The sequence below is a fragment of the Montipora foliosa genome, chromosome 2 (assembly GCF_036669935.1).
Source record: "Montipora foliosa isolate CH-2021 chromosome 2, ASM3666993v2, whole genome shotgun sequence".
Lineage (NCBI taxonomy): Eukaryota > Metazoa > Cnidaria > Anthozoa > Scleractinia > Acroporidae > Montipora > Montipora foliosa.
Genome location: NC_090870.1, coordinates 63,342,931 through 63,357,930, shown reverse-complemented (window position 1 = coordinate 63,357,930; position 15,000 = coordinate 63,342,931). Strand labels below are relative to the sequence as shown.

Here is a 15,000-nt window from a genome sequence, read left to right as displayed (position 1 = left end):
CACCCAACTAGTCGGACAGAAAAGGAAAGCGTCACGCTTTTTGCTACTCAAGGACTATTGCTATTTAGTCCTTTAGTAGAGTAGCCAATCAAAATGCGGGTTTTGCAGTAGTCCACTAATTGGGTGATACTAATTTGAGAGAGCGACCTCGGACCATCTGAGAGTCAGGCAAGTTGTTAATTTTTTGCAAATAAATTTTAAAAAGCGATGAAAAAGACTTTCAACTGTTTTTTCAACAAGATGTGGCTAGTAGGCCTTGCCAGCTGTACTTGATAGGCCCTAGGTTCGCTTACATTGAAAGTCCGCATAATTACCAAAAAAATTGAACTTTTTCAAAAACAGATAGACGCTTCTTCCTAAAAAAGATACCTGGTTCCTGTTTTCCTTTTGCTTTTCCATGCATTTGTACTTTTGAACCGGCTTGTGTATAAAGAGCGTGTAAACACAATTGGAGACAATTTTTTGGCTTGTCACACACTCCTGCATTGCAATGTGCAAGTGAAAAGAACGTATGTGTATCATGATACGTAACTCGAGAAAGCACTTTAATACCAAAATGAGAGCTCAAAAGTAAATCACATCTTTTAATAGCAAATTAATGACTTATAATACAATACAGAAATGTATATATACATGTACGACACATTTCAGGCGTCAAGTTTATATCCAACTTGTCACACACAAAAATCTATAAAACCATGGCAAACTAGTGTTGTTTTAAAAGGGGGCCCTGAATGGGTCAAATAGGAAAGGGATTTATGTGGTTTTTTTTTCTTCGAACTGTGACTCATTTATCAGTTTATTATCAGAACGAAACGAATACAGCAGTGGGGAAAAGTTAAGTGGTTTCCGATCAACTGAAGGAAACACTGGCGACCAGGCATCAAAAATCCTTCAAACAAACTTGAAACCCAACGAATAATCCGCGGAAATGTTGTTATAGAGTAGAAAAAGTTAAAAGTAACTCTTAACGATGAAAGACTTGAAAAAGTTTTATAAATACACAATGCAATTGTTTTTTTTTCATGTGATTCATGTGGTTTCGTGACACGTTTACAAGGTCGCATTTCATGTTATCAGACAGATAAAATGCATGATAACACTAATCCACATTGGAATTTACTTGGCTCCGATTCAATTGGTAACAGAGTTATCAGCATCGGAAATGCCAAAAAGGGATGATAAATCGGTACCGATTCCAAACCATCGCAAATTAATTGGACCCGTTTTCGATAGTCGGGTCCCCGACCAAATTTTGGATGCGTTCCTTAAAGGTTTGTCAGTTGAATTTAATTATACTGTTACGAGTTATCAATGTTAAACCTCTTACTGTAACCTGCATTGCACTGTAGATATACAGCTCTCGAGTCCATGGAGAGGCATTCCATGCCAGAAAGCTATTTTGAAGCTTTAGAAGTGAGAGGACTTCCAGAGTCACCAAGTAAGAGCTTTATTGATTCCAACCTGCATGTAATGGCCTTATTTAAGAAACAGACTGAAGATGAAAAACTAAGGCAGTGTTGTTAAATAAATTACATATTGTAATAAATGATGTTGTACTCTGAATCTACTTTACAGAAGCAACTCAGAAGCAGACAAACATAATCGAAAGACTGCAATCAAGTAGGAAGGAACGGTATAATTATTAATGCTTAAGCAGGAATTTCGTGCATGCACTTTTAAATGATTAATTTTTACCGACTATATAAAAAATTATTGCTTCCACTATCTATCTTTTTCTGATTCAATTTAGCCATGAATCGTACTTGGAGGATATGTATCAGGAGTTTGGAGTTGTAAATACTGTGAGTTTTAATAATAGTATGATTAGTATAATAATTTTTATGAAAATTTATTCAAACATGACTTTGTTACCGCTGTATTGTGAAATTAATTAATGCAGATTCTGAAGTTCAGCTTTCAAGTTTAATAAGTACTATATCACCAATATAAACCCTTGATTTTGTACCAGTAAAAACAAACCAACAAATTAAAATTTTAAAACTAGTCAGTCACAGAGCTGGATGCATCCAATTAACATCCATTTTGTACAGTAAATGACAGCAGTGAAAATTGAAACTCATGTTCATTGGAATTTAAACATAATTATTATCAAAGCCAACAGTACATGACTTTTGTACAATTGTATGTTTATGATAGTAACATTGCTAAATTTATATTAACCTCATCACTCCTGCAGTAATAGAATTTATTTGACTGGGATTGTTTTGATCACGTAACAAAGAAATTCCTCAAAATTTTATGTCCACAGGAACTGGAGCCACGTATCCTTGAATCGTGTGAAAACTTGAAAGAGCTGTTACTGGAAAATGATAAAGGTTTGTGTTATTGATCTCAACTGTTGAATAGAGATACAGCAAAAATCCTGGGTCATGGATGGCTTTAAATATTAATAATAATTTGTTTCCAATATTAAGTAAATTATATTAGTAATAATTGCCTTCCCTGCCACGTTACATGACATTGTACTCTTTCTAGTTGCAAAGGAGCTTTAATTTGTTTACACTTCAAATTTTAATACTGATAAACATTGTTTAAATTTTTACTGAAAGGATGGAGTCACATTTTTAGAATGACTGTACAAATTGTACAGTGGTTGCTGTAGTTTATGACAATTTCTTTTTATTTTTAGAAATTGAACAATTGCTGAAGACCATAGAATGTGATGATGTGAGTTTTTTCAAGCTGTTAGCTAAATAGCAAATTAAATCAACGTTTATCCCCAGCATGCATATACTACAGTTAGTGTTATTTTTTAGTAATTTATAGTCATTAGTCATTTACAACTAATAGTAATTACAAACTGGCACAGTGATGGTTTAGCTCTGAGTAATCCACTTGATAACTTGATTGCTACCCAGTGGATAACACACCACACTGCATTAATTGGTTTTCACAGGTGTGCTTATTCAGTGTATCATACGTGCCAACTCTCCCGGATTATCCGGGAGTCTCCCGGATACGGAACGAATCTCCCGGTCTCCCGTACGGGTCATTAAATCTCCCGGATAAAAACGACTCTGAACCTTTTACAGACGTTTCTCCATTCTAGACTCAAATTGCATCCCCAAGTTTTAAAAAAAAATTGATATTTTCAAACTCGTTTCATTGTTTCTTAATGCAATTCTTCATCTCTGAGTTTCAAACACACGTTAATAGGACTAAACAAAGGACTTCCTTTAGCTATCATAGCCATATAACCGATTGTTTGATTGGATCTCCGATTAACCAATAAAAATTCTTGTCATAAGTACCCTGTTTTCCCGCAAATTCACAATGGCGTCAGAATATTCTTGTATTCTGAAGGAGCTGCTGGGGGACGGGTGGGTGCGTTTAAGGCAAGGGGGGGGGGGGGGGGAGAGAAGGGGTGGGGGAGTGGGTAGGTTGATCGAGGGGGGAGGGGAGTGGAGACCGGCTGAAAAAATCTCCAGATTTTAGATCTCCATAGGTTGGCATCTCTGGTGTATGGTGATTTGTCTGGTACTGTATTACCATCAGTGCTACCAACCTTTTGAACAACTGTGGGGCCCTGCACCCATTATTATAAAATAACGTAATTGGGATGAGTTTGTTTGTCATTATTGTAATAATAAATATCAAATTCATTAATGATTAAATTAATTTTTGGGAGGCACTCAACAGAAACTCAGTCACTTGACTGTGTACAGGTCATTTGTGTACCCCAGGCCTGTAAATCGTATAATACCGGCTCAAAATGTTATGCTCATTTAGCCTGATCTGCAAGGTGAGCTTGGGGTTACAGTGTACTGTACGTGCCTGAGAGGGTCATGCTGGATGTGCATAACTCCACACACAACGAGGGGCAGACATGGTTACCTGAGTGAGTGTCACACTGACACACTGCAGTCAGTGGAATTAATTTACCAATCCATCGCTTCCAATGGGAGAGGTGGGCGGGAGCAAAAAAACGAGCCACAAGGTTCTACAAAATTGAGCATGTGTCCCCTTAGGTATGTACTTTAAGTAGGGTTATTGAAGTGTATCCTACTTTACTTAGCATGTAACACTGCTGGCCAGCGATGCATCATTGTAACTTCAGTTGTGACTATGTGTTTATAAACACACTATATCAGACTTTCATTTTACAAGTCATTATAATGTTGTACAATATTCATGGCAGATCCGACTTTGGCTGCATTGACTATTTACAGTGGTGAGCCAGTTGCTCAGACATGCAGATTGCGTTTAACATTTTCACGTAATAATTTCAGGAACTCCTGCTTCACTGTTTAACTGATCTAGAAACCCTGTGGGAAAGCGTTGCTGAGCATTCAAAACACCGTCAGATGTGGATTGCTGAGTTAGATTCCACCTTAGATCAAGTGGAAAATGACAGAGCAAATCTGGTGAGTGGTTTATACTAGCTAACAATGAGGACTGGACTTGATTTCAACTTCTCTTGATCAGTTTCAGTGAATGAAATGAATGATTACATATATTATTTTGAAGTGCATGTTATTGTAAAAGACAAAGGAGAGATCAAGTTATCTTGGCTCATACTTTATATCTCATAATCTGGATAATTAATTTTATTGTCTCAATTGCTTAAATTGTGTGGGTACATGTAAGTGTGAGGATCACTTTCTTCTTTCATCAGTTTCAGTCTTAGTGATTTTAGCTAAGAGCTCGTAAGAACTACATGACTGTAATTGTTGGGATTCTGGGATAATTATTTGAAAGACCTGTGGAACTGGAAAATTAGCGACGTGGACTAAATTGGATTGGTAATAGCCATAAGAGATCAGAAGGAATTCAGTTGTAAGCAATTGCACATTGGGTTTGGAGGTCTAATTCCTAGTGCACATGCTCAGAACCAAAAAATTAACATGACTCACCAACTGAAGACTTTGAGACCCTAATGTTTACAAATCTGAGACTGAGACCAAAACATGCAAGACTTCACACTAAAATACAATGCACATGCAATATACTGAGTGCAAACAAGACTGTGAGACTCTGCAAAGGCTGTCAAGATTTCAAGATTAGATGAAATGTTAGCTAGTGCCAAGATTTTGAAGGTACTTAAATTGCCACCCCTTTTTAATCAAGATTCCTATCTTCAGACTGCGGCACCTCTCATTTAAGAGCCTCTTGTCACTTAGAATTTACTAGAATTCTACTAATTAAAAATACTTGTAAATGAATCACTGTGCATCTCACATGCATTAAAATTCTCTGTCTTTTTACTGTTAACCAACCAACCAACCCTCTGACCTCTTTCCTTTTTCCTCTTTCTTCTTTCTTCTTTCCTCTTTACTCTTTATGGGACACTGAAAAACGCAGACTGCAGACTGTGCAGACCGCTGTAAAATGAAAATTCGGTTAGCCTGAATTCAAGGCCTAAATAACATTTGGTTATTATAAGCCTAATTACATGTAGGCCTAAAAAACATTTAGGTTAGCCTGTTCCTTTATGGTTAGCGCTCAGTAGTAGTGAGGGTAACGCCATATTTTACCCCTGGTCTGCACAGTCTGCAGTCTGCGTTTTGGGGTGACCGACTCTTTACTGTCAATTTTGATATTCCACTTTTTACTTTTCACTGAGAATCAATATTTCACTGTACTAGATTCGTGAGACCCTGAAAGGTTTCAACACAATCCTGGAAAGGGTAGCCCATCTGATGCCAGCTGATGTACACAGATTACTTGAAAGGGAAGCTCTGCGAGTTAACTCCACTATTCTGATGAACCGAAGAGCCTATGCTGATCTCATCTCAAACTTACTCACAGGTATGTGTAATTCTTTAATATGATCAATGAGTCCATGCAGTCTTAAAATGATTTTGTTAATGCAAAATAATGATAATAATGTCATGGGATAATACTGCTGATTTAGAAGTATCAAATTACATCCGATCGCACAATTCAGGAGAAATAGCGCAAATTCCACAAAATAAACCAAAATACACTGTTTATAACTTTCATCTAGTATATATAGGCATCATTTTAAAGATGATTTAGCTTTGAATTTGTAAACAATGGAGATCTATGCAAGTATTCTCTTTTGCACCGACATTGTATGAGGCCTGGCCAATGGTTACAGCACAAACAAATCCTCTTCTTCAAGTTGTCGAATCAGAATTGCTGATCTGTCAACACAAATTAATCTAATGTTCATGTAGCAGAAGATTGGCAAAATGCTTCCCCTTATTATTTCAAATACAGATTTATAAAACAAACGTTTTCATGCATAATGGTAAGTTCATAGTCAAAATTAAGGCCCACTCTTTCTTCAAATCGAAAGACATGATTGCATCTTCTATTAAAATTTGAACAGCAATTTACAGTTACTGTACAGTAGTACATAAAGTTAACAGAGGTCTCTTTTTTGCATTGTTCGGGAAAAGAGACTTCTGCCATAGGCGACGAAACTCACTATATGTTGAGCATGCACGGTGGTTAGTAACTTAGCGACCAAATCCTTGCGTGATACTTCTTGTATGCGGGCTCACTTTAATAACAACAGCGGAATTCCTGTGACAGTCACAGGCAGCAAACATGTTTATTGTGGGGTCTGTCATACACTGTATGCAGTTTGAAAAGTGCCGTCCAAGGTTAGTGGACGATGGTTGGATCAATTGAAAGTGAGTTTCTCTTTTCCCGCACTTGTTAGCCCAGCGAACACAAAAGAAAAGAGGCCTGTGCTAGCAGGGGAAGTTTAAGTCAAGCTTCTGACTGAGAATGTGCAAGATTCATAAAAACTGTCGTACATGTATAATGCATTTTAACTGTACTTCCTATCCAGTTTAAGTGAGGCCATGGATAAGACCTCGCATTGGTGTATACATGTACACGTATGTTGCAGGTCATTTTGTTCCTTTGGTTCATTTGCAATCAAACTAGGTCATTTTCAACCTACTGTAGGTCAACTTACAAGTTTCAACCTAAACCAAGTTGTTTCAACCTACACCTGTAGGTCAATTTGGGGCAGGTAACAAAACACAGGTCACAGAGGTCACTGTTTTACCAAAATGCAGAAAGTATCCTAAACATTTAAAAGCTTAACCTTGGGCCAATAAATTAGGCAGGCCTTAACAAAAGTTTTTAGGCTTGTTAAAATGTTAACATTTGTAAATGGTTAGGGTGGTTTCTTGTATTCCACTGGGCTCGATATTCATCTCATAGGCGTGCGCACCTCTACCCGCTGCGAGTCGTATTTTGTTCATGTCTGTCCTCTTTGGAATGCTCTCCCTCTGAAAATCCCTTCCTCTGAGCAGACATCTCTTTTTAAATCCCAGGTGAAAGCTCTTTTCACCAACGCCTTTATGCACAGTCCTTCGATCCAGAAAACATCCGCACATGGCGTATAATTTTCCCTTAGGCTATCTGCAGGTGACTGAACTTGGCATCTCAATGAATGTGTTAATCCTTTATTTTATTTTATTTCTTTCATGTTAGCTTAATTTTTGTTGTTATTTAGATTTCATATATTTCTGTTGTATTATCATGTTATATACTAGTTTGTCTTTTTTCTAATTGTTCTGGCATTTAAGGGACCTCATGTCCTATTTCTTTGTCCTTCCTGGGAATGTCATCGCCCATAATGTCGTAAATAGATAAATTTTAAATAAAAAATTTGTAAAACAATGACCTGTGTCTTGTACATGCCCCAATTCAACCTACATTACATGTACAGTACATGAACATGTAGATTGAAACAACATTAGGTTTATACATTGTATCTAGGTTGAAACATGTTGACCTATTGTAGATTGAAACAAATTAAATGACCTTAGTTTAATAGTAGTTAAGTTGAGATTATAAACCTATTAAAGGAACAAAATGACCTGCAACATTACACTTACCTGAGTGATCTGTCTGTCTTTTTAAATCCAAGTTAAGCATGGAAAGATGGTTTATAATAAATTATTGTTCTGTAGTGTATGTTCAAATGGTCTTTAGAACAACATAACCGTGGTTACTTACTCTGAAACCTAGTATAAAAACAAGCTTCAAATGGCCCAGGAAAAAATCACAGAGTTTGCATTGTTTTTCACACAATGTTGTTCCTTATTGCATATTCTGCCTTTGGGCTGGAAAATTTCGTGCAATTTCTGTTTTTTTCACACCCTATCAGACTTGTCCTGCAAGGTGGATGCACCTGTCACACTGAAAAGCAGTGGCAAGGTATGGGAGGAGTGGGGGGTAATTTAATTTACACAATGTACTGGCCATGGGAATGGATTTCTCCATCAGATGCCATCAGATGCCTTGCGAGCAGAGTCCCATTATTTTCTTTCAGGAGAGGTTTGGGAGACCTTGCTCGCTGGATAACTTTTAGATGCTCTTTTCTACGTTCAAAGGTTTTCTGAGTCTTGGTCACAATGTTGTATTTAAACACAGACGAAAAATTGCCCCCTCTTCCCTTTCAATGTTGATGTTTATGGGTTTGAGTGCGAAAACCAACTGGTTAATGCAACATTAATATTGAAGGGAGCCTGGAGGATGGGTATGTTATTAATAGCTTGGATGCGCTTTACTTGCTGTTCTAGCAAAGTGTTACTACTATTTTTAATATATATGACCGAAGTTGTAGCATTTTTTGAGTAATTTGTAGAAGAGTTTCTTTTATTTACAGCTGACATTGAACGGGAGAAGAAGTGTTACATTTGCTGGCAAAAACGGGTTGAAGACTGGAGAGTGTTGAAGTGCAAAGAGGCTGTTGAAAAATTTAGGTGAGCTGACCGCATCAGACAATTAATTTATGTAACTATGTGCAGCCCATCCTGGCCGGGAGAACAGTTTAATGTGTGCTTTATAATGCATGTAATTATTTATCCTCATCCCAGGTGGAAATCTTAAAGATCTTGTAAGATCTCACAACAATCTTACTAGTAAGATCTTGTATTAAAGATCGATATCTTGGTATAAAGATCTTAGAACATATTTCCAAGATCTTGTAACTTAAAGATTCTTGTAAGATGCTTGCAAAAAATTAATTAATGAATTAGATGTAAATGGAATATTACATTTCATGTTTAACTAAGCAAGGTTTAGTAGAGCTGGTAATGTTAAAAAAAAATGATGAACACTGCACTGTGACATGTGGGTACATGTATAATTGTGGCTCAGTATTCTTAAAAAACAAAGAGGGAAAAATCACCATGATGACTGTATAAAGTCGAATATGGCCTACCACAAAAAAAGGGACTTCTGAATTGTGGTCCTCAGTGGTATTAACTACATGCAATGTACATGTAAATGTGTTATCCCAATTAACTCACATCTTTTATAGTTTTCCCTTGCCAAAGAAAAAAGTCTTTTGGTACATCTTTTTACTGAAGGCTTAATTTTTGTTCAAGAAATCCTTTGTCTTTATTTAATCATGTAAAAACTCCATTTACCATGTATTCTTCTGTTTTTCTTGTTTAGTGATTTTATGAACAGTTCTTTAATCAAAGATCCACCAGAATTGAGAAGAAAATTTGAGCTGTTTACAGCAGAACAGCGAACTCTCAACAAAAAAAGACTGGACCTTCTAGAATCACTGAGGTTTGCTATTTCAGACGACAAGATAATTTTAGTTAAAGAATATTTCACTTTAAGTTACACAATATACAGGAGATTTTGCTTGTGTTTTTTACCGATATTATATATCTTTTCTGGGAAATACATGTAAGATGAACAAAACGACTCGGCCGTGGCTCTTCCTGCTCAATTGTTAAACGATCTAAGAGTTCCCCAGGCTCAAACTTAGAAGTACGTTGATGATACGACGGTTGCAGAGATCGCGTGCCGCGCGATGCATCCGGCGACGCCCAAGCTGCTGTCAAAGTCGTAGAGGATTGGTCTAGAGCACAGAAGATGCAGCTGAACGCTGAGAAATGCAAAGTCATGTTCATCGACTTCAAAAGACACAAACACCTTTTCCTCCATCACATAGTTGATGGCAAGGAATTAGAAATTGTAGACAAAGCCAAGATCCTAGGCGTGACAATTTCTTGTAATCTTAAGTGGAATATTCTCGTAAATGAATCCATCACAAAAGCAAATAAACGCCTTACTTTTTCGTCCTCCTAAGGAGAGCTCGTGTTCCGGCGGAAGATATCGCACCGACCGTTTCAAGCACTCTTTTATTCCAGCTATGTGTGCTGGTGCAAATCTAGGGCTTTAGCTAAGATAATATTTTTATATTTTAGTTTGTTGTTTTGTCATCGTTAGGTCATTATATTCATTTGATATTTACAGTGTATATACGGCCTCTCCTTTCTTAGAATCTTGTACAACTTTTCCTGTAAATCATTTACCTTTTTAAATAATACGCAATTCAGCCTCTTGGCTGCGATGTATTTTTATAAATGAACTGTCTAACTTATCTAACTAACTAACTAACTAACTAACTAACTAACTAACTAACTAACTAACTAACTAACTAACGAACGGGTAAACTTCACTATCAAGCCTTTTGAAACCCAATACATGTACATAACATAACAAGTACAGTAAACCCTCTTCAAAGTTTCATTTATTTGCTTGCGAGCTGGTAATGCAGATAGAGGGAACAATTAAGCAGTGTCGTTTTAATTTTTTGAGCAAATTCATTTTTTAACATCACAAAGGAAGGAAGCAAATGGAGCAATAATATAAATTTGACATTGTGAGCTTCGCATGTCTTGGCTTTGTATCTGGTGACCTGAGTACCTGAGGTACACAATTAAAGATTAAAAAAGAAAGGACAAACTTAACATACTATGCACTGTCTGAGAGTACTTTGCTGTCTAATTAATGTGCTGGTTCAACAAGAGGCGTTTAAGAGACAAATAAATTACATGTAGAATTGATTTGAAACACAGTAGCATGCTCAACATTCATAAAAGACAGTGTTTAGAGAGTTTTTTCTTTTCCTTTTTTTAATAAAATGGAATACAGCATGAACTTCTGCAAATTTCTCTAACTTATTTCAACGTACAACCTCAATGTGAAGGCTCAATTCAAATGTGTTTTGCATGCTTGTAATAATGTTTTTTTTTATGAGAAAGAATTTATAATTATAAGGAAGTTTGACCACAGAACATTCTATTAAGATAACTATCTTTTCTCAGAAATATGAGGCCTCCTAATGCAACCAAATCGGCTGTTTATCAGTGGAATACTGCTCTTACAGAAGTCTGCCGACAACTTGGTAAGACGGTCAAGCTAGCCTAAGATAGATTCATGCATTGAATGAAATGTGAGCTATTGACAGATAAAGTTGTCATATTGAAAGGCCAGAACTGCAGGCATAACTGATTTTCATACAGTATGTGTCTGCTCTGATCAAATTCAAGTTAAGGGTAATGGGAGAAAAGACAGAAGGCCTTGGAGGAACCTATGGAAATGGGTGTAGTCTGCAAGTTAATTTAAGTTAATTATATCTCTGATCGCAATGGTTTTCCAATGCCATTGCCACAGTCTTTCTTTTTGTGAGGGGGCGGGGGGGGGGGGGGGGCGGGGGAAGTTTGTAGGCGTGGGAGCCCTCCACTCTTGTCTCATTTTTCCAGTGAAGAAAAATTTAGGCTGTCAAGAAGATTGTATTTGGATAATTAAATTTGTTTTTTTTTGTGGTAAGAAGCAATATGTGTATCTTACTACTAGAAAACAAAACTCGCATACATGTACAATAACTGTTAATTTAATACATTCTGTACATTTTGTTGTCTTCAGACGAAGTTCATTCCAGGTACAAAGATGTCATCCAGGCAGAGTATGATCAAATTATTGAACAGTGCATGGATGAAATTGAAGCAGTTAAGGTTGGTGGAAATTGTACTACACTTCTCTTAAATTACTCCAGAAGGAGAAGTTAACTCTAAGTTTACAACTAGTAATAGTTTTCACTACATATGCCCCCACCTAAGATAAATATGGATGGCAGTTGAGGTGTTTTCCAAATAACATGTGCTGCACATTGGCCGCGTTTTCACCAGCGGTTTTTAAGGTCGCTTTATAGCCAGTGACAATCGGAACTCGCATCAGAAAACAGTTACTTTTCCAACTTACGCTTTAAGTTAAGCGAGTCGGCAAACTTCAGTGGAATTCTCATTAAATTTAAGCCACCAAAACAGGTAGCTTAAGCGAGTTGGCAATTACTTTCAGCCAATGAGGAGTCGCTTGCAGTTATTCAAATCAGAAATATACAACAGGCGTGCTATTTTCATAATTTTTATTATACTGTATTGGCACGTGCCCTCTCCTCATTTAATCTTATTCTTGAAAACATGTATCATTTCTGAGTTCCTTAACGAAGTCTGCAAACAACCACTTTCAGGAATTCACGTTAAGCGAGACAACGGGTGTCGTGAAAACACAGCCATTATGGTGTCTTCATATTATTATGTTGCAAGTAATTAGGTGGGTAAATGAAAGCTGGACAAAATGCAAGGATAGGATGGGCAACAACAAACAGCATTAAATTTTATTCTCAATTTCTATCAACGAATCACTTGATGCGATATCAGTAGACCTTATTCACGATGGCCGCCATGTTGGATTTGCTATTATCATGCAAATTAGCTACTAACTTCTGAGGGGGCAAACAACACAAGTTTGAGCGGTTATAACGAACATCTTAGCCACACAGATTATTTGTTTCACGTTCATTCAATGTTTATCACCTAAGTAGTAAAATAGAATGATTGCACAAGTTACTTCGATGTTTTTTTTAGTGCAAAATGAGCACTGATAACGAAGTAGAAAGTCAAAATGTCAAAGGCAATCAAAAGATATATTTAAAAATTATTATAAAAGGCACTTTTAAAATTCTATTCTAAAATATACTTTTAGCAATGTTATTTCAATATTTCGACGAGCCGATTTTCCGCAATTTGCCTTTTTTCCAGTGTTTGCCCCCCAGCATAACACATGGCTAATTTGCATGACAATTTGAAAAGCAACATGGCCGCTATCGTGAATAAGGCCTATTGAAAAGCAATATTTACATAATAAAATTATGGAAAGTGCCTTGAAATGTGATAACAAAAAGAGAAAAGGAAGATGAATTAGAAGGCAAACTGTTGTAAATATGATCGGAGGTTGTTTGAAAAAGTTGATAGTCTGAGACTATGCTTTTGATTTCTGAGGTTGCGGCGTCTAACAGTTTGTGGGCCAAGTCACAGGAGATATACACTGTACTGTTCATGTGCATGCACTCATGATTTTGGTTTTTGGTGACTATTTATTTAGCTATTTTCAGGGTGCAACAGGTCTGGTTCATCCAATCAGCTAGCATAACATGCACGTACTTACTTGTCCAGCGCACCTGTCGCAGAAGAAAGGGGGAACATGTACTTTTTAATTTACAGCTAAATTTAGAGTGACCAAAATAAAGTAACTGGCAAAGATTACTGGAACCTATTTTAACTAAAATAGCATAAGCAGTTATCAGAGTTTTTTTTCCATTTTTAAGGATTATCCAAATTTTGAGTATATCGGCTGTTTTGTTATTTTTGTTTTTGTTAAAAGGAGCAGTTCCTTTCTGGAGGCATTCTTGATGCAGTAAGAATTGAAGAGGTACAGGTCAATTCATTCCTTGTTTCTCATGCGCTACCTATAATAATTTATTGTAAAGATGGATTCAACATGGACCAGAGATTTGTGTAAGCATTTGCAACGGGGTCTGACCTGTTGACAAGTTCCATACTTAACAGATGCAACAATTGAGCATGACATTAAATTTTTGAAATGATATCAAAGTGTTTCTGAATTCCTGTTGCTAATAGGTTCTTTTAAAAAAAATCGTACAAAACTTCAAGCATTAATTTGTATTCTCCAACTTCACGGAATGGTTTTATGATTGGGATTCATAGAGCTTTGGGTGCAAGTCGGTAGTCACCCTTATGAATTTTTCATTACCGGTAAATTTAACAGTTTAAGTTTTTTTGTTTTCCTTCTGTCCCATTTAGGTGATGAACGAGTCATTCTTGCCGCTCGTTGGTGAGAAGCAAACGAAATTTGAACATGAGATTGACAAGATGGAGGTAATGAGCTGTGAATAACCCTCCTTTCCTACCGTCCGTCTCTACAGTCGAAGCTCCACTAACGGACACTTCCCGAATGCGGTCCCGGCGATTTCTCCTCCAAAACACTACATATTTAACCTCCCGTAAGCGGACTTTGAGTAAACAATATGAAGAAAACTTCTAACGAAATGGGTTCGATTTTAATGGTTTAATCGCGCACTGTCCTATAGACAAAACATAGTCATGTCGATTACCTTTAGCTTTTTTTTCGTTACGATACATCAAAGTTTCCTGTTTAAACTTTTCTTCAAGCCAGTCGCACGAAAATCTTAAACTCGCAAGGCAACTGCATACCATATCCTGCTCCTCTGTTTATCTGTTTTCCCGTAATAAGAACCGTTGCTGAGTTAGACGCACGCTTCAGGAACTTCGTCACTTTATCTCAAACATATTCTAATGAACAAATGGCATCTCATACAGAACCAGCCTTTACGAAATTCAAGGGAAATCTTGAAAAACCCTCCCCTAAAAGACCTTTCCAAGGTTTTTGGCGTCATCTTGGCTGCATGGAGCGCAGACATGGCTAAATTTACAGTAAATGTATAGGATTTTGGCCGACTTTGAACCGCTGTAGCTCCGCTAAAAAGAGACGGATTTCCAACTTTTGCCACTACTTTAAATGGTTTTATTGATCTCACTCATTGAACAGAAAATAAGGCGGACCATTAAGGAAGGTACGACGTCCGTAAATTCGAATTATAAATCTTCTCCTGTAGCTTCTACTTTCGCGGAAATTTTGAATGATTTGTTTGAAATCTTAAAAATTCGTTTGTGGTCGTTGTAGCCTGAATCTGTTCTTTATGTTTTATGAAAGTATAAATGTCTTTTAAAAGACACTTGCACTGTGGAAATCCGCCTCTTTGTAGCGGCGTTACAGTGGTTCCAAGTCGGCCAAAATCGCATACATTTGCTGTAATTTTCGCCTTGTTTGTCCCCCAGCCAAGATAGCGTCATTAACCGT

The 15,000-nt window shown here is 36.9% G+C and overlaps 1 protein-coding gene across 1 annotated transcript in view; it reads left to right on the top strand.

The window, feature by feature from the left end:
• LOC137985072 (coiled-coil domain-containing protein 180-like) overlaps positions 1-15,000 on the top strand; it is a 57,831-nt gene that overhangs the window by 7,306 nt on the left and 35,525 nt on the right. Inside the window, exons 3-15 of the mRNA XM_068832530.1 lie at positions 1,353-1,441; positions 1,579-1,636; positions 1,754-1,805; positions 2,273-2,339; positions 2,654-2,691; positions 4,254-4,388; positions 5,610-5,772; positions 8,621-8,717; positions 9,415-9,534; positions 11,085-11,164; positions 11,686-11,774; positions 13,483-13,530; positions 13,923-13,997. Coding sequence (XP_068688631.1) covers positions 1,353-1,441; positions 1,579-1,636; positions 1,754-1,805; positions 2,273-2,339; positions 2,654-2,691; positions 4,254-4,388; positions 5,610-5,772; positions 8,621-8,717; positions 9,415-9,534; positions 11,085-11,164; positions 11,686-11,774; positions 13,483-13,530; positions 13,923-13,997 — 1,111 coding nt within the window. The remainder of the gene's footprint in view (positions 1-1,352; positions 1,442-1,578; positions 1,637-1,753; positions 1,806-2,272; positions 2,340-2,653; positions 2,692-4,253; positions 4,389-5,609; positions 5,773-8,620; positions 8,718-9,414; positions 9,535-11,084; positions 11,165-11,685; positions 11,775-13,482; positions 13,531-13,922; positions 13,998-15,000) is intronic.